This window comes from Fundulus heteroclitus, chromosome 22 (genome assembly GCF_011125445.2).
Source record: "Fundulus heteroclitus isolate FHET01 chromosome 22, MU-UCD_Fhet_4.1, whole genome shotgun sequence".
Classification (NCBI taxonomy): Eukaryota; Metazoa; Chordata; class Actinopteri; order Cyprinodontiformes; family Fundulidae; genus Fundulus; species Fundulus heteroclitus.
Window position 1 is genome coordinate 40340311 of NC_046382.1, and position 18673 is coordinate 40358983.

Here is an 18673-nt window from a genome sequence, read left to right on the forward strand (position 1 = left end):
AAAATGACGTTCTGCGGCAGTGGTACGCTGGAGAGGAGCACAGACACCCCCCCCCCCCCCCCCCACACACACACACACACACACACACACACACACGCACACACAAAAAAGGGGGGGGGGGGGCTTTTGCCGCCATTTCATGTGTTACACGTCAATCTGAACATTTTAATGTGCGACTTTGAAACGGGAAAGCCAAGAGTTTCCCACATTGTATCGTTTTTAATACAAATAAATATGAAATACACTAAATAAAAACAATGATGAAGGTAAAAAAAAAAAAATAGAGTCTCTAATCTTAAGTGAATTGTTTTCTGAATGAATATTGGACGTATTGCCCTTTTTACAGATAGTGTTAGCGATTCCATTTCACAGCTTGATTTAGTGCCATCTACTGGAAAACATAGAAATTACAGCTGTTAGAGCCAAAATTTCAGGACAAGTCTGCGAAGTAGAGCAACCAGGAATGTTAGGAGCAATTGTGATTAAACATACCAGGAAGATAGGGCCCAGTCAGCACCTAGTGCCAATCCCACTTCACCTGATAGACCGCATGTGACAGCCAAAGACCATAGTCATCACACCCAGGGGCGGTTCTAGACAAACTGTGGGGCAAAGTGGGGCCAGTGTTTTTTCACAGGGGCACAGCACAAATAAAAATTAAAACAATAAAACGGCAATATTTAACTGTGTAATAATATTAAGTGAGCCACTTGTGGCTCTGGAACTGCAGGTTTCAGAGCCCTGATCTAGCAGTTGAAAACTTTGCCCCCTGCTCAATACGGCTAAAGCTAAACGTGAAACATCTTAAGTTTTAAATTCTTTTTAGAGTGAAGCTGTATAGGTAAAAAATAATATTGGTCAAAGTGACCGATCAGTTATGGTTTCTTTGTCATTGCAAATAATTATGAGAAGTTTATTTAACATCATGCTTTTAGTACAGGGGCCAGGTCCATTTCTACAGGGGCATGGGCCCCTGTTGGCCCCTGTCTAGAACCGCCCCTGATCACACCCCATCCCCTCTGGATGGATGGATGGATGGATGGATGGATGGATGGATGGATGGATGGATGGACCTAACTTATTTAAATGAAAACTCATCTTCAGGCCTCGGCCAGAGACAAAAATAGACTACTTCCAGTCCACACTGTTTTTAAGAGGAAAATAAAGTCCAGCAGCTGTGCAAAGGTACAATACCTGTTCTGTCTATGACCAGATGGTTTAGGTACTGCTAAACCGGTGGGTGAGGATTAAGTTAAATGTTGAACTGAAGCATCTGAACATATGTGTCTTTTGGCATCCAGACTGGCCTGAATGAGGATTGTGTGATGAGCAGCAACCAGTCGGTCTGATGTGCAAATCCTAAAAGTCCACGATGGAGGAAGGATGTGAGTTAAGATCCTGTCTGAGAGCTTTGGACACCACCTGTAGATAAACTCCTTACTCTACTAGTTCAACAAGGCTAGAGAGCTTTTCTTTAACTCTTCTACCACTGAGGACGCTTTTGGCTGTGAGATGACACAAGCATTGTGACTCCTGATTTGATTTTTAAACGTGATGGTTTCTAAGCTCCTGTCCTTTTGAAGAGAAAAGATGTCAATGCACGTGTGAACATTATAGATATGGGACAGAATTTCTCAAAAGGCTGGGAGTTATCAGTCCTGTTCACAGGACATAGTTTATTTTTGTATTTTTCAAATGAACATATACAAGTAGCCAGCAGGAAATTATAAAAAGCATGAAACAAAACTAATTATTATCATCATCATCAATAGTAGTTGTAATAGTGACTATTAGTATAGGTTGCATCATTATCTTCCCTTTTGGTGTGCAATATCCAAAACCTTTATTGTATCTTCACTTTTAATGAATGTCTGGCCTTACATTTTTGTCATTAAACCAGGACAATCTTCAGTATATTCTTTAAACTCACCTTAATTTAGGTTTTTAGCTGTTTTATTTTCGGTCACCTTAACTTGATCCCCTTTTACGTCTTAACACTTGGCAGGTGAAAATGTTAAAGGTGTTATCCCTTAATGACCGTAATGTCAAAGGGGACGGGGTTGAAAAGAAGACATCGTCTGATTACTGGAATGGACAGTAGGAAAAAAAAATAACTCATTCAGTTGTTTTTGTTGTTGGACCGGTTTTAGCATAACATTAGAAACAAGAAGTGGTGAAAAGTTTTGATTGTATATGTCTTTACAACAAATCTTCACCAGATGTTTATTTTTCTTATTTTTATTTCATTTTATGAAACACTTCTGTGTCACTGAATTCCTCCTTTAGACCTTCGAAGCTTTTAAAATCCTTCAGTTCAGATCCGGCATGTTGTCCTAGAGTTCCTTTTAAACAACTTTGCAAAATACAGAATCAACCGATGAAACAGAAAGTGTGCCGATTATCTTCCAGAATGTCATTAGAAGTTTATGATGAAGAAATAAAAGAACAAAAACAAGAGGTGGATGTCAACGCTAAGCTTTCTGTTACATTTGATCTACAGGGGAAATGCTAATCAACTTTAGCTGTGCCATCTCTAATATATATATATATATATATATATATATATATATATATATATATATATATATATATATATATATATATATATATATAAATACCCAAATGAAAAATGGGTGAGACCTGTCTATTCATGAATCAAAGTTAAATTTTACCCATGGAGTTACTATAGTTAGGCGGTATTAAACCGTATAATAAAGAGATGTTGCCTTCAATGGTGTAAATAAGTATTTCCAGCAGATTTCACTTTGTCTAAAATATCTTCATCTAAAAGATCTTCATCTTCCTCTCATATTTTCTTACAGTTTTTAAAATAGATAATTTTTGTGGGAAAAGAAAGCTCTCTTTGGAACATAGCAATTTAAAAGGTTTTAATCACCGCTATTAGCAGGTAATTACGGTATAAAATAGATTGGGTGATGGAATCAATCCTATTTAAAGTAACGATTTTCTAATTGTGTCATCATGTCCTTAGCTTTTCTTTTTTTTTTTCTTTTTTTTTTGTGGTACAGTAAAGTATTTACTGCTAAGGCAGATTAGATTGTATTTAGACTTCAGCTCAGATCAGCTCAGATCAGATCAGCTGAGCTCAAGGATTTAGTAATAATATGTTTACAGACGGCCATACTGACAGCAAATCTACCCTAGCAGCATATACGGTTTACTACCCATCTTTGTAAGTCCAAACTTATTGTCTAACAGTCTTACAATATTTCATTTCCATAAAAAGCTGTTGACAACCTGGGTATCATGCTCAAAGATTGATGACTGCTTACCCTGAAGCCAGACACCTGCCGGCTTTTTACCTTCCTTATCCCATGATGGACAGCTTGAGTTTGTTGTTTTGATCATACAATGTCTCCTGGTTTCAACTTCTGGCGTTTTAAACATATCGTCTTTAAACTGCCAGTTTGATCTAAAGATCAAATTTAAGACTCAAATTTAGTTCTCAAACCGAAGAGGTACTGGGGGTAAAGCCAGATGAGTTCTCTGTGTGGTTGCTGGTTATTTTGCCTCTTTGTCAGGTAGTTTGCCATTTCAACCTTATTGTACAGTCTCTTATAGTCACTTTTTATTTTCATATTTCTACCTTTGTGTTTATCTGCATGCTTCCATTTTGCCTGCTTGTTTCTGATACACCTGCATTCCCACACTGAGGAAAAAAAAAAGGATATTTCTATTCTATTCTATTTCTTTTGCAAGTTTTTGGTCATTTGAATCAACTTTTTCAGGAACGATAGGGTGCCGTCTGCCACGTGACCACTGGGTACCAACCAGGGGTCAGTTCATTCTCACATCAGAAAGATTCTGTACTCCCTTTATAGCTGTTTGTACCCACATTTAAAATGTCCTTTTTTAACTGGACTCTTGACTTGTGCCTTTGTATTTAATCTATAATTTCTGCTTCTTTAATCAGAACAGGTGTGCAAATGTGCTTACAGATTAACCTTGTTTTCCACCAATGTCTTTTCTGCGGAACTCGCCAAATTAGCCAACAGAGAAACAGAAGAGTACACTATGGCAAGCATGTCTAGAACATGGTAACTACGTCAGGACAAAATGGTCGGCACACAAGATGACCTTCTATCCAGAACCTCCATCCTTCCAGGACTTGTGCAGGTCTCTGCAGACCCCACACATCCTGCACACAAACTGCTTAGACTGTTACCTTCAGGTCGACGCTACAGAACATCATTTACAAAAACCATCCACCACAATAGGTATACTTGTATTATTCTGCTCTTTCTAAGTTAATTTTTTATTTTTTTTTAAATTATCATTTGTATGCTGTGAGTGCTTGAAACTGTCAGTGAATACAATGATGCTTGTGATGCTGATAAGACACGGTTTGTTCATGGGTAGGATCTGTTGCCAGGAAGGATAACATTTTATACGAAATGGGAAGTGGCCCAGCGTCATTGAAGCAGATGACTGTTTGCGTGCCACCAGAACTACAAGAACAAGTGCTACTGGCTCCTCAGCTCCCCTTGAAGTCAGAACATGAAAATCATCATCAAACCCAACTTAAATGCGTTTCAGCTGCTAGTTGGAAAATCAACTGGGCTGGATCTCCAGTTTTGTATTGCAGCTACTGGTGGATTTTGAACCATAGCAACCATGTTCAGTTTTAAGGTTGGGGCTGGGGAAGATTCACGGCCATTTGTTCTCATCAGCATTTCTTACTGTTGTGGTTTTGGGTGTTTTGTACCTAATCTTTTGCCGTATGGAACAGAGTCTTTTGTCACGGGATGTTTCGTGTCAAGTTTTTCATGGTTTGCTTTATTTTACTAGGGTACGGTAAGGAATTGTGGCTTTCTGAATCTTAGCCTGTATAAAATATCCACTAGTATGAATTTGTTGAGAACTATTATGGCTTGATCAAATGTCACAATCTGTCACATCTGTCACAGGTCACCTGGCCTAAAGCTGTTAGAAGAAAGAAAAAAAAAAGAAAAAAAAAGAAAAAATACATTTAGGTTACAATTTGCAGGCGATTTGAGTTTTTATGACAGTTTATCTCCATCATTCATAGAATTTTCTAGGTACAAAGAAAAGTAAACAGGCAGTGGTTTTAATACAGGGGCAATGAATTATTTATTTAGGTGTGCAATGAAAGAGGGAAGCCAATGAGTAGGCTATGTGTGAGCCTAAATGTAGGTAAATGTTTCCCACCCAGACGTCTGGTTATTTTTTTTAAATGTTCAAATCGGAAGCTGAAACTGAACTTGGAAATACAATTTAAATGCACTTTAACCACACAGTCCAGCCTGACATGCAGTGCCAACGAACGAGGACAATATTTGTCTCTCTTCACTTCTGTCTTTTTTGGAAATACACAGCACAAAATATCAAGACGTGTCGTGTCACCATTTTAAAACAGGCTGGGTCTTAGCTTAAGTATTTACCAACGTAAGTCTGTGAACCGATGTTCCTAATGGATTAATCCTTTCTGGATCCACCAGCATGAAGATGGCCCTCAATGAACCTTAAATACAATCTCTAAATAAATTTGATTTTTGATGTCTAAGATATTTGATTTAGGACTCCATCTTCAGATGCCTCAGTATAAAAAGACACTATAATCTTATAATAAATAGACAATATAACGTATGCATTTTATCTAATTTTAACAATGTAAGCTGTTTGGTAGTCATTTGGGGTCACCGAGGAGCATACGGACAGTCCAGATGCGTTAACTGTCCATCGGGCCGCGATTTATCCACGTGCTCTCAGTTGGTCATCTGTTCAGATTTGAGTGAAATCCATTCCTTTCAGTTCCCAAGTTTTTACAATAAATGAGCATTAATATAAATACTGGTCGGCTGTCCTGAATTGGTCTTTCAGAGGGACAAACCTCTATTTGGAAAATAAAATCATAGCGCTCTGTTTCGTAAAGGTTTCAGAATATCAATTTCCCCTTGAACGCAGCATGGGCGTGCTCTAAACTCCCGCCACGTGACGCGATTGCGCAATGACGTAAATAGCCGGTGCCTCTAAAGTAGAGTGACCTTCGCACGTTCACCAGAAAGCGCTGTTCAGCCGAAGGAGGTGCATCTCTTCTGCTTCCCGGAGGTTTTTCACCGGCACGTTTTAGCCGAAAGGTAAACGTTTACGCTTTCTATCGATCTGAAACAGAGCGGCGCAGGCGCAGTTTCCCCGGCGCGCTGGCACCTGGGCCAGTTTTAAGGACACGGTGTGCGGTTACCGTTAGCTTCCATGTTGATGAATAGCTCACTTGCTCCCTTTGCGTACTATGTAACAGTTAAGTAACGCAGCCTTTCGTAACGCGGAGAGCGAACATTTCGGCTGTTAAAGGAACAATTATTCTCCTTCACGGTTTTACTGAGCGTAACCGCGGATAGCAGCGGCGATATTGACTAAATGTCCAACAGCCGCGCTCCTAAAGGAGTGGGCAGACGCTTTAAGTCCTTTTAAAGGCAGAGCTTCTTCTGCCGCATTGTTCCCGCCACTGGTTCGTTGACCGGCGTTTAAACGTGTGGGTGAAAGTCACCGGGACCTCGTGGACGGAAGGCAGCGGGTTTTAGCAGGGAAGGGGCCGTGTACGGGGCTCTGCTTGGACGGCGACATTGAAGCATCCTTGACTGCCTTTCTAAGGAGATATCCGTCCGCCGGCAGCGGGCCGGACCGGACCGGACCGGACGGCCAGAGATCAAAGATAGTCGGAGCTGCGCTTTTCACACCTGGACAAATAAACCCTGAAGCTCCTTTTAAAGGAGACAATTTAGTTAGATTTCTTTGCCCTAAAAGGCAACAATCTACTGCAAGTCCCCTAAACGCCAGGGTAGGGCCTCTACTAGGACACAAGCTGACTATTAAATAATATAGTAGCTATATTCCATATGTATTGTTTATGATTGCGTCATAACACTGTATGAAGTGTTATGACAAACATCCCACCCACACAGAATTAGCGGGGTCACTTTAAGATCCTCTGCGGGCAGGTCAGCTTTAACCCTCTTAAAGAGCGAACCAAGTAGGTTTGAGTTGAAACGAACCCCGTCTGACCAAAGCAAGGCGTGGGTTATATCGCGTTAACTAATCTGCTTTAGTTACCGGTCTAAACACCAGGAACCCCCGGAGCGCCTGTTATTAAAACACCTTCAGCTAAGTTCATTAGCGTCGGCTTTTCGCCCCAAGAACTTAAACGCCAAAGCTGCCCTCATCTGACGTTTATGCTATTAGGTCTGACCTTAATTACCTCTCAGACCTGGCAGCCTTTATGTATCTCTTTTTTTTTTTTTTTTTTCTGGAGAGAAACTAACCGGGTTAGCGCCGTGGCGCCCTGCTGTCAGATTGTCCCTGAATGTCGCCTGGCGGGATGCCAGCTGTCTCTAACCGTGGCCAGACTAGCTTGAGACGGGATAGAAAGCAGGAAGGAGGACGCCCTTAGATGACCTTGGCCGCCAGCGTCTGGGTCCTTTTATGCTAGCGGTACTGTTTTGTTTCTACGGCACTAAACTCCCCTTGTTCTCGTTTTCCCTCCGTTCCCAGAGCTCATCATGGGTGACGTTGACAAAGGAAAGAAGGTTTTCGTCCAGAAGTGCGCTCAATGCCACACCGTGGAGCAGGGCGGCAAGCACAAGGTGGGCCCCAACCTGCACGGCCTGTTCGGGCGCAAGACCGGCCAGGCGGAGGGCTACTCCTACACGGATGCTAACAAGAGCAAAGGTCGGTCCACTGTCCGGGCACCGTTATTGAAAGCAAACCTTAAGAGGTTAACCAGTTCTTTCTTTCTGCTCAGGCATCGTGTGGGGCGAGGACACCCTCATGGAGTACCTGGAGAACCCCAAGAAGTACATTCCTGGCACCAAAATGATCTTCGCTGGCATCAAGAAGAAGGGCGAGCGCCAGGACCTCGTCGCCTACCTCAAGTCGTCGACATCGTGAAGACCCCGAGAAAGGGCGACCGCAAATCTGAATATTTAATGTACTCGTTTAGGTTATTCTCAGCTCCGTGCGTGTTCAGTTCCTGCTTCTTATGTTTAGTCATTTGTACAGAAGGTGTATTTATTTCGCACGCGTCGGCGGAGGAGGGGGAAGAACGGTTCTGAGGGGGTGGGGGGGGGTCGTACAAGTGACCAAACATAACACCGCAGCTCTTCTTCTTTGTGGATCTGTCCTAATAAATGCTAAACTCTTTTAAATCTAACTTTTGCCATGATAGGTGGCCTGACCTGTCATTCATTCTGTTCTCCGTGGCGACGGTTCATCTCACATACTGTAGCTATCAGCTAATAATGTGTTAGAGGGGTCGGGACATCTGATGGGGCTGTTGGTGTCCGGGGGAGGGGGGGGGGGGTCTGAGGGAAGCCGTCACCTTAAACGAGCGCTCTAAGGTGGCCGCACGCCCAACTCTGAGGGTCCGTTCCAGCAGAAGAGCCCCTCCTCCGAGCTCCCGTTTTTAACTCCTGCCTGGCGTCCGGTTTGACGTCCGATGAAGAATGGAATAATGCTAAGGGTCTTGATATCTGCCTCTTCACAGCGGAGAATTGTGAGTGTTTTAAATATCTTATCGCGGCCTTTTTAAAAAACCCACCAACGATGCTCAGAGTGTGAAATCAGCTGGCAGACGAGGGCCACGCCCGACGACGCTCCAGAGCTTCTGCTCTCAGGAGAAACCACCAAGGGTCCCATCTGGATGGACAGACTCTACCCACCTGGTTTCACAGGCTGCCACAGTGTCGGTTTCATTTATCTTACTGTATTCGGTGCTCTAACGACGGGGATGTAGCTGTGCTGTTTGGTTTTGGACAGAAAGGTTGAAAGGTCAAAATAAAAACTCCAGAAGCAAAACGAGGAATTGTTTTTTCTTTTTTTTCTTTTTTATTTTTTACTCACTTCTTAATGAGGTCTTGCCAAAGTGTTCACACCCACCAAATGAGGCAAGGCAGGTAGCACTTTGCACCACATTCTGAATTCTGTCCACCCATCCATCCACATGGTTGAGCTGAGGCGTCTATAAGCGGCCAGGCATCCAGACGGCTCAGTGGGGGGTGCTGGCATAGGGGCACCTGTGTGGTACATCTCTGAGGAACTTCCTGCGGTCACCTGAAGAGGTTGGGAATATGTAAGGGGTAGCTGACGCTCTGCATGGGGCAGACATCCCAGCCTTACGTCACCAAGGTCGATGAAAGCTTCAGGAGCAGTAAAGCACGTCTGACCGTATCAGTGGAGATGTTTTCTCCTGAGCGACAAATCACGCCTCTGGTAACAGGCGAGGCATCCGCTTCAGGACAGCACATGCCTAACTGCTTTGAGCAGAGGGAGTAATGTAGGGACTCTGTTTTCCACGAGTTGGGCTCAGTCTCTTAGTTCCAATGAGGGGGAAAAAAACACAGTGCTTCAGCATACTAAGATATTTTAGACACTTTCTTCTTCCCAGGCTTGTGGGGACGGTCCCTTCCTGTTCCATCCTGACTGCACACCAGGGCCCAAAGCGGCCCTGACTGCAAACCAGACCTTTCTGTCCATTATGGACGTCTAACATCACAAACGATCCAAAATTCCCACAATCACTCTCCTCAACCTACAGGGAAGCCCTCCCTGGAGAGCTGAACCTATCACAGCTGCAAGGGGCAGGCCCCATCATCTGAAAGCATGGATCAGCAGCAGGATGTCACTGAAATGGACCGATCACTTCAGGAAATATGTACACGGAAAAGGAGGCTCTGTTCAGACGAGAGAACATGAGAGTACTGGTGGGTGTGATGATTCACCACAAACCGGTAAAGACTTTTTAAATCCTATTTATCGTGTTTTTAGAGACAGAAAGATCCATAATAAACCAAAGAAGACCGTTATCATCTGGAGTCTCATGAGGGTCTCAGATGTGCGCTGAGACAGTATAAACAGGAGCAAGAACAAAAGCTGCATTTCAAAAGCTTAGGTACTGAGAAAGGCTTGTTCTCTTTAAAAAGCCTTACTTGATATGCATTCACATGCATCTAAATAAACACTTTGATCATAACGCCATAAAAAACGGCAATTCTGGTAAGTTTCAGGATTACCATCTGCATGGCAAACGATTTTAGCTCAGTGCGATGTAATGATGGAGGCCTTTTAGACCTGGCCAGGTCAGAGAGGCACATCTGTGTCTCAGATTTACAATCACTGCTCCTGAAACACGGCGGGGTCAGCATCATGCTGTGGGAATCATTTTCTCCTTAAACAGACACACTACTGAATAAGACCAAGGCAACATTTTTGGCCTCTTACTGTCTGATGAACAGCCGGGTTTGTAGTGCCTGGTCCGGCATCTAGAGCCTTTATTGTGTCGGTACACACGAGGGACCCTTAAGTTTAGTTGAGAATGTGTGGAAATGCTTTAAAAATTGCTGTTCATGTCTAATGTGACTGAGCTTGAGCTGCTTTGTAAAGAACGGGCAGAAATAAGGATGCCGGCCTTTAGACGTGGAACGCTGGCAGAGAATACCTGGCGACCGGTCCAGTTACACCCTGGACAGGTCGCCAGTCTATCGCAGCCTGGGTCTCCATTCAGGCTGAATTCAAAACAAAACCTTTGACAACCATGTATCGTTTCCCCTCCTCGTCACAATTTTGCAATAGTTGGTGCTGATTTCTCATAGAAAAGTCAGAAGACTGATAAAAGTGTGGGTAATTGGTAATAGATGTCACCATAAAAACATCCAGAGAAGGGAGGTGGAACCACTGACGAGCTCATCCAAACAAACCAAACAAATCAGATCCAGCTTCCCCTCGATCGACCCCGGGCCCTTTAAACTTCTCGATTCCTAACTGTGATTAATCTTCTCCAGACAGGATCTCCCCGGGCTAATCTTTGGATTTGGGCACACGCTATCTATTCTAAGGTGTTATAATCACTACTTATGGATCTGGACAATCTGAGTGCCACAACTGCTTAGCGAGTGTCTGTGTTACATGATCCTCCACCTCTCCTCTGGGATGTGTGGGAAATGAGCCAGCTGTAAGCAGCTCGGGCCGGGATCAGTGTCACCTCCTCTCGACCAAAGCTCAGCTAACAGCAGCAACGTGACGAGCCCGGGGCCAGGGGCCAGGAGCCAGGGGCCAGGGGCCAGGAGCCAGGCTGAACTCTGAGGCTGCTGCTGCTGTTAGGCTGGAAAGTTATGAAATTACGAGTGGGAAAGTGTCACGAAGCTTGGTAACACCTTGAATCCATCAGTCTGGGTTCAGGTAGGGCCCTCTGTCCTTTGAAGCCCATCTTCAGCCACCGCTGCCTCAGGAACCCGATGCGGAACGACCAGGGATCTTAGGCATTTGCGGATGTTTAGCGACACCCAGTGGCGACTGCGGTTACTGCACAACCGGCTGCCTGTCAGGCTGGCAGTGGTGTAATGACAAACAGGGGCGCTGAAGACAGGGCCTGTTTTAAAGGAGGCCAGCTCTTCTCATCTGTCAGGAGACAAAGAGTATTTGAAGCTGGAGGACTGGATGAAAAGAAATCTGACCGCCTCTGTCAAGGCTGTTGTTTCCTCCGATGAAAAATGAGATCACAACAGATCTTATTTAAATGTTTGTTGTTTCAAAACCAGAAGCAAATGTTGCTGTGTCAGCATGAGTTTTGGATTGTTTTGGTGTTTTTACCCTGTAAGGCTAAAGGCTTTCCTTATGACATTTGGTCACGTTTCAAACACAATTATTATTAGCATTTGTTCTATTGTTATATTTGGTAGACCGACATAAAGTACTTTATTACTGTTGTTAAAACCAGAACTGTGGGAAGCACAGTGTGCATTAGTGTGTAGTGACCCCCGACTCACTCATTTGTATAACCAGGTTCAGCTACTGTTACACTGGAAGTGTTTCTGGGCCTCGCCTCCACCAGCCTCTCACATCTAGAGACAGAAAATGGCTAAGCTCCACCAGACTGCATGATTCGCATTTGGATTCAGATCTGGACTTTGACTAGGCCATTCTGTCACATGAACATAAACCATTCCATTGTAGTCTCAAGTCTTTTGCAGCTTCTAATAGATTTTGTTCCAGGATTATTCTTCTCTGTCCCTGCTGAAGAAAACCACATCCACAGCATGATGCTGCCACCACCGTGTTTCAGTGGGCTGCTGGTGTGTTTACAGTGATGTGGTTCGTTGGTTTTGCCAAAGATAAGGGCTTTAAAAAAACATAGATTTTCAATTAAATTTTTTTGTATAACCATTTGAGAAACGAGTAACATTTTCTTTCACTTCAAAGTTTTGCACTGCTCTGTGTCGGTCAATCGCATAAAATCCTATTAAAATACGTCTCCGGCTTTGGTCGTAATAAGACCAAACAGAGTTGCAGGGGTATGAATACTTCTGCAAGGCATTTCACACGTTTAAGTTAGAAGAACCTTAGGAGCTGAAAGGTTCACTGGATGTAATGGTCTGTTATCATCAACAAGCTGTTGTTAAAGCTATCTTGTTAGCTTTTGACAGTAAGAAGCAGCTATTCCTCCGCTCAACCAGGAAATCTCCTGATTCTTATTAATAAGGAATTTATAGAAATCAGATGCCTTAAAGTTTCCTGCATCATCTGCACCCTTTTGCCTTTGCAGGGTCCTGCAGTCACTGGGCTAGAGGCGGGGTACACCCTGGACGGGTCGCCGGTCCACCAACGGGAAAGAGAAGTATCTGTTTCTGGCCATAAGTCTTCAAGGAGTCATAGAGCCATTCCCATGCTACCTGGAGATCGTTGAGAAACATTTAAGACAGTTACCAATACTCCCATCATTTACTGTTCTTCCAGACTGTCCAGTAAAATCCAATAGCTCCAGACCTTTAGAACAATCTCCTTTCGATAGATGAGACCAAAACCAAGATGTCAGATTACAAAAAACAGTGCAGCATACGTTTGGTAGTTGGGCTTTGATCACTTGGGCTTGGTTTTCTAACTCCAGGAGCCTGCAACCCACAACAGCATGGTGGACGGGCATCCAACAAACAGCAATCCTCTGGAAGTGTGGGAAGCACTGAAACATTTTACTGGCAACCAAGGCAGTACCTTGAGGGCTCACTTTGAGTCACCCAGGAAGAAGGTCGCCACACAGCCCACCAGCTCAGGGCCTTTCTACGCTCGTCCTGTCATGATTTGGGCCTGTTTGTGTTTTTGGGCTGATGGACCTTTCTTCTCCTCTTCATGCTCCACACTCCTCTCAGCGACTTAGTACTCACTCACCATAATCAGCGTCACCTGCCACTGACTAACTATCATCAAGTCATTCCACCTATATATACCCCCTTATCACCGTCAGTCAGTGCCAGAATGCCTCCCATCTCTCTGCCGGCATGTTGGCTCCCAGATTTTGTGTGCTCCGTCTGCGTATTCTTGTGTTCCTGTGTTTGCTCTGCCCTAACAGGTTCTTCATCTAGCGCTTGTGTTATAGTTCATAGTTCTCCTATGAGGATAAGTGCTCGCTCTGCCCTTCCCGGGGACTCTCCAGCTGTCTGCTCTGGTCACGACTTGGACTGCTCTCTCTGGCTGTACATCCTCTGGTCATGTGCCTGGCTCTGCCATCACCACCTGGTCAGTTCCTGTCATCTACCTTCATCCGCCGTAACAGCCATTACCTGTCTGGTCTGCCACCACATTCACACCCACCAATAAACTTTTAAGAAAACATTTCTCTGTGTCAGCTTGAATATCGAGTTCATTACACATCCTCCAGGAAGGTCAGCTGAGCTCCGTTAAGGAGGCAAATCTGAAGAACCAAATGTACTGTGGGGCACGGTTGGTTGCTTGGGACATCCTCTCTGCCACCTTGGCCTGAATTAAAAGCTTTTGGAGAGACAGCCCACAGATTGTGAAGAGAGGGACACACCCTTCCTCAATGCTGGCGGTCCTCAGGGCTGTGTACTGAGCTCCTTTTTGTACAGCATATACAGACAGCTCCTCTAGAGTTGCCATTGATACCATTAGTGGGTGACACAGCATTAGTCATTAATGGGATTAATAAGTTGGAGCTCACATATCTCCTGGTCATCTAGTATGACATTAGCAGTGAAGAAGGCTCAGTGGTAGCTCTGGTTCCTGAAGGAACTAAGCAAACACAACGTGGAGCAGGGGCTGCTGGTGACCTTCATCTATTGTAACTCTGAGAATGTGCTGACATATGCCATTACTGTGCTGCTTGTACTGTGGCTGTGGCGAATCATAAGATCAGCAGAAGATTAGAGGCTGACCTTTGACTGGATGAGACTGCTAGTCAGTGCTTTTGCAGAGCTGAGACCATAACCAGTGAACACTTCCCTCCATGCCACCATCTGTTCAGCCTACTCCTGAAAGAGATAGAAGAACATCAAAACCCAGAACAAGTGGACAGAGAAACATTATTCACAGCTGACGGCTGTGTACCGTACGTTGGAGCATTATGAGATTGGGTTATATAATGCCTAAGATTCATCTTATCTTACTTGTCTTTCCTTGGAGTCACTGAGTTGACTGTGAACTCATTTGTAGACCAAAGTACTCTTGAAGCTAGCGTCAGACGGGAGGCCATCTGTCCGCCGGGCGAGGCTTAGTGAAAACGGAGTCATGTAACAGAACAAGGGTCCCTTCGCTGCAGCAAACCTACAACAGGATGACTGAAGAGATAAAGGAATCAGGAGGTTACAGGCTCATTGGAAGGCCAGACCATAGTACGACTGAAACATCATGGGGGTGCTTTCAGAGAGCTGTGCAGAAACAGATGGCCATGAATCTCAATGAACTGAAGCGATGATTTAAAGATGCCTGGGCCAATGCTTCTCCATAGTCAAACAGGGTTCTAAATACATATAGACAACAAATACTTTACGTTAACGATCTAAAGGAGGTTCTACAGGGTATAGACTCACGGTTGTGCTTAGTTTTTATTTCTTTGTTTATCAAGAAATGTTGCATCTGTTGCATCTTACACTTGAGATCACACACACACACACACACACACACACACACACACACACACACACACACACACACACACACACACACACTGGAATAGAGAACGTTGACTGGTCAATGAGGACTGGCTTTCCAGTTATCCACCCTTTTTTTTCTCCAAAAAATGGTGCACCTAGAAGTAGGACATGAAGGCCCTTCATTTAGGCTTCAGAGATTCTGTTATTATAAGGAATGTGTAAAATAATAGATACCAACACAGAGTTTTTAACCAGTCTTGACAAGAATGATCCAAATGTTCATTTTCAAGGTTAAAATTCCCAATTATTTGTCAGCTTGTACATTATTACATCTGGAAGTCCGTTTGTTTAATGTTTCTTTTGTGAATTCAAATGGTGAAAAACATACAGACATCCCCTGATATGTCACATCAGCTTGCTCAAACGTATCCTTCTAAAAGCTTTCTATAGATATATATTTTCAGACTGATTGGTCTTGTTTACGTCAACATGGACGTGGGATGTTTTGCCATTTGAATCACCGAGCTTTTGCACCGGCTTTGAATAATCTTCATCCATAGGAAGCTCATTAAGGTCTGACACCTGAGTAAAGTCACCTGAGAGCCTGTTAATCTCTTTAAACGACCTGATTTAGTTATTCTGCATTGTTTCCATAATGACCAGTGGGTCAAAATGAGTTAGTAAAGTAAGATTTGTGGCGGAGGACAAAAGGGGTTTTGAATCTGTTTGCGTCGTACAATCAAGACGATACTAAGTTTGCTAAACCTTTAACACTTTCTTTAATTCTCAGATTGTTCTCAGAGCTAAAGCCCGGATTAAACAGTTTGGAGAAGTGTTTTGAACGCGTCCCAGATTAACATACAGCGACCTAACAGTTTGAATATAAACCTGTTCACAGAGACTGAAGGAGGGGAGGGGAGGGGGGGGGGTTACAGGAATCCTGGGAACTACTGATCCCTACCAGCTCAAGTTTCAAAATAAAACCTCTGTCATGACACACGTTATGTACCGTAGGACACAAGCAATGATTGTTTGTTTGGAGTTATAAAAACAGAAGTTTGAAGGCACAAGGAAGCGTTAACACACGTTAAAATACAACCGCACATGTCTGAGGCTACAGCTGTCAGCAGTTAGCAGAAAGTCAAGCCTAACTGTGGAGCGTTCAGGGCTTCCTTTTATAGGGAAGCCCTGGTCTGTGTCCGCAGATCCAGCGACGGTTCCTGGGCGCACGGAGGCGGCGGTAAACAAGCCATGTTTAGGATATAAATATAGCTGAGACACGAGCGCCATCCTGCTGCGACGTTATGGATGTTGAACAGGTGATAGTGTAAATATGGGAATCAGAGAAGGAAAACACAGCTGAGCGAGATGACACAAAGCTGTCAGGTGTTTTTCTCACGTTGCATATACATGAGGGGGTTTGCTCCTAATATGGACAGTACTGAAAAATGAAAGAGATAGAAATAAACGAGAACAACTGCAGGGAAGCTCTTTTTTGAAAACTTTCAGTAAAAACGTACTAATAAACGCAGCTCTGGGCGAGGCCTCCTTTATTCCCACTAAATCACACAGGAGAATCTCATAAGGAGCTCAAAGTGAAGGGACGTTCCCTCAACATTTTGAAGCAGGTTTGACTTCCAAGCCTCAGACATTTAGTCTGGATTGTTCCTGACGGTTGAGGTCAGAGTAAAGCCCACGGTGAGATCCTAAGAGCTGTCTGAGGCCTTCAGAAAGGACTGCAGCAGCTTATCAGTCTGGTAATGGATTTAAAGAGGTCTCCAATTCATCTGAAGGCAACCAGCCCGCTGTACAGTAAACAGGCTGCAAGCAGAGGTCAGTCAAAGCAGCTGCTAAAATGCCCGGGTCTGGTCGACCAACACAGCCCACACTGAAAGCAGACTGCAAGATGCTGGAGATGCTGCCATGCAGCAGGACGTGGTCAGCTCACCATCACAGAGTCCAACATGACTCCCACCAGGGGTCCGAGAATGTTTGAGGAAATATGAGACCATCTGTAAAAAAAAAAAAAGCTAAAGCAGAACTGGACCCTGCAGTGTGAAAATGGCTCAGAGCATATCAGCAAAGGCATCACTGAGGGGCGGAGGGGTGACTTGAAACAGGCTATTCACGCAAAAAACATATTATGTCTTAAACCAGATCCTTTTGGGGTTGGTTACTGAACTTTATTCCAAAGACGCGATTTGCTCCCATTTTAACATTTGAATCCATGAAACAAGAAAGATGTTTGGCTGAGTTTGACTGATGGGGGAAAAAAGGATTTTAGCATCAACAAAATTATTCTCAAAGCTGGTGAGGATAGCATTAGATCCCTGACACTTGTCTGTGACTTCTATTAGTCCTCGTTCATCATTTACAATTGTCTAGAACTCAGTTAGCTGTCATGGTCAGGACAAAGTGGAGTAAAAATATAAAATCTGCTAGTGTCCAAGATGAATGTTCAGAAAAACTGAACAACATCGCTACCTCATGTGATATATTTGGATATTTGGATTGGATATTATTTTGATTTCCCAGCATAAATAACCTAATTTATTCCTGGTTCACGTGCTGTGTGTTGTTTTATTTACCTATCAAGTGAAATTAACTTTCTAAGGAAGTTAATGTTTAAAAAAATAAACCCTGTTATGAGTCATTATAAATGAAGCCACCAGGGGGCATGGTTGACCTTAGAATCATTTCCAGCAATCAGCCAAAACTACTTAAATTGATTAGCTTTTCCAATATTCTCTACTTAGAATAATCTCAGTAGTGTGGAGCAAACTCAGCAGCAGGATCACAGGAGACACAAGGCAAGTTTATGTCTATAGCACCACCCGTTCATAAGGCAGTCAGTCCCAGGAGCTTTACTGGACATCAGAGAAAGACAGAAAGAAAAAATAAAATAAAGAATAAACAGAAAAGGCTTGCACAAAAGAGAAAGATGTTAAAATAGATGTATTAAGGGGCATTCCATTCAGTGATTTATGGACCAGTAGCAGAATTTACTAGTCTAGTCTTTGATGAACAAGGAGCCAGTGCTGTGATTCATGAACTGAGAAATGATCCATTTTCCCGCTGCTGATCTGGACTCTTAGATAGATTTTTTTTACAGACACGTAGAGACACTGTTGATGATCTAACCTACATCACATAAAGGCATGCATCTGTTTTTCTGTGACCGGTTTTGATAGGATGCCCTTCATTCTGGCAATGCCTTTAAGATCCACTAAGAGGACTTTGCAACCGCCTTTATTGTGTTGTCCTCATTTAGAACCGATCTAAAACCACACAGAGGTTCTGTGCAGAATGCATGTGCTTTACTTCGGAAGAGACAGGAAAGCCAGGTAGAGTGGATGCTAAGAGAGATGGAGCTAAATCTTCTGGAAGAAAACGTCATGGTGGCTGCATGACATTGAGACTGGGATGGAGGTCCACCTTTCTGCAGGGAAACAGCCCTGAACGTACCGCCAGATCTGCAGTGGTATGGTTCAGGTTGGTTTAGAACTTTAACAACTGGAAACAGGAACAATGGAGAACAGAACCTAAACAAAGATACAACGTCCACGGGCATTAAACAGTCAAAACAGTCAAAACTCTAATGGTGGTCATTAGGGGGCTTCTCCTGATGAGGTGCTGGTTATCTTTCCATATGAAGTTAACAGTTATTCTATCAGTGCTGGTCCACATCTGTTTGGGAACATCTGGGCTGCTGTCGGGAGGCTCTAGATGTGCAAGGCAAAGACAAAGCTCTAAAGGTC

General features: G+C 43.7%; 1 protein-coding gene across 1 annotated transcript; it reads left to right on the forward strand.

Annotated features, from left to right (window-relative positions):
• Window positions 1-5988: 5988 nt before the first annotated feature.
• LOC105933356 (cytochrome c) lies at window positions 5989-8835 on the forward strand. Its single transcript, XM_012872844.3, has 3 exons — window positions 5989-6119; window positions 7531-7707; window positions 7781-8835. The coding sequence occupies exons 2-3, from the start codon at window positions 7539-7541 to the stop codon at window positions 7924-7926; spliced, it is 315 nt and encodes a 104-aa protein (XP_012728298.2). The 5' UTR covers window positions 5989-6119; window positions 7531-7538; the 3' UTR covers window positions 7927-8835.
• Window positions 8836-18673: the final 9838 nt, after the last annotated feature.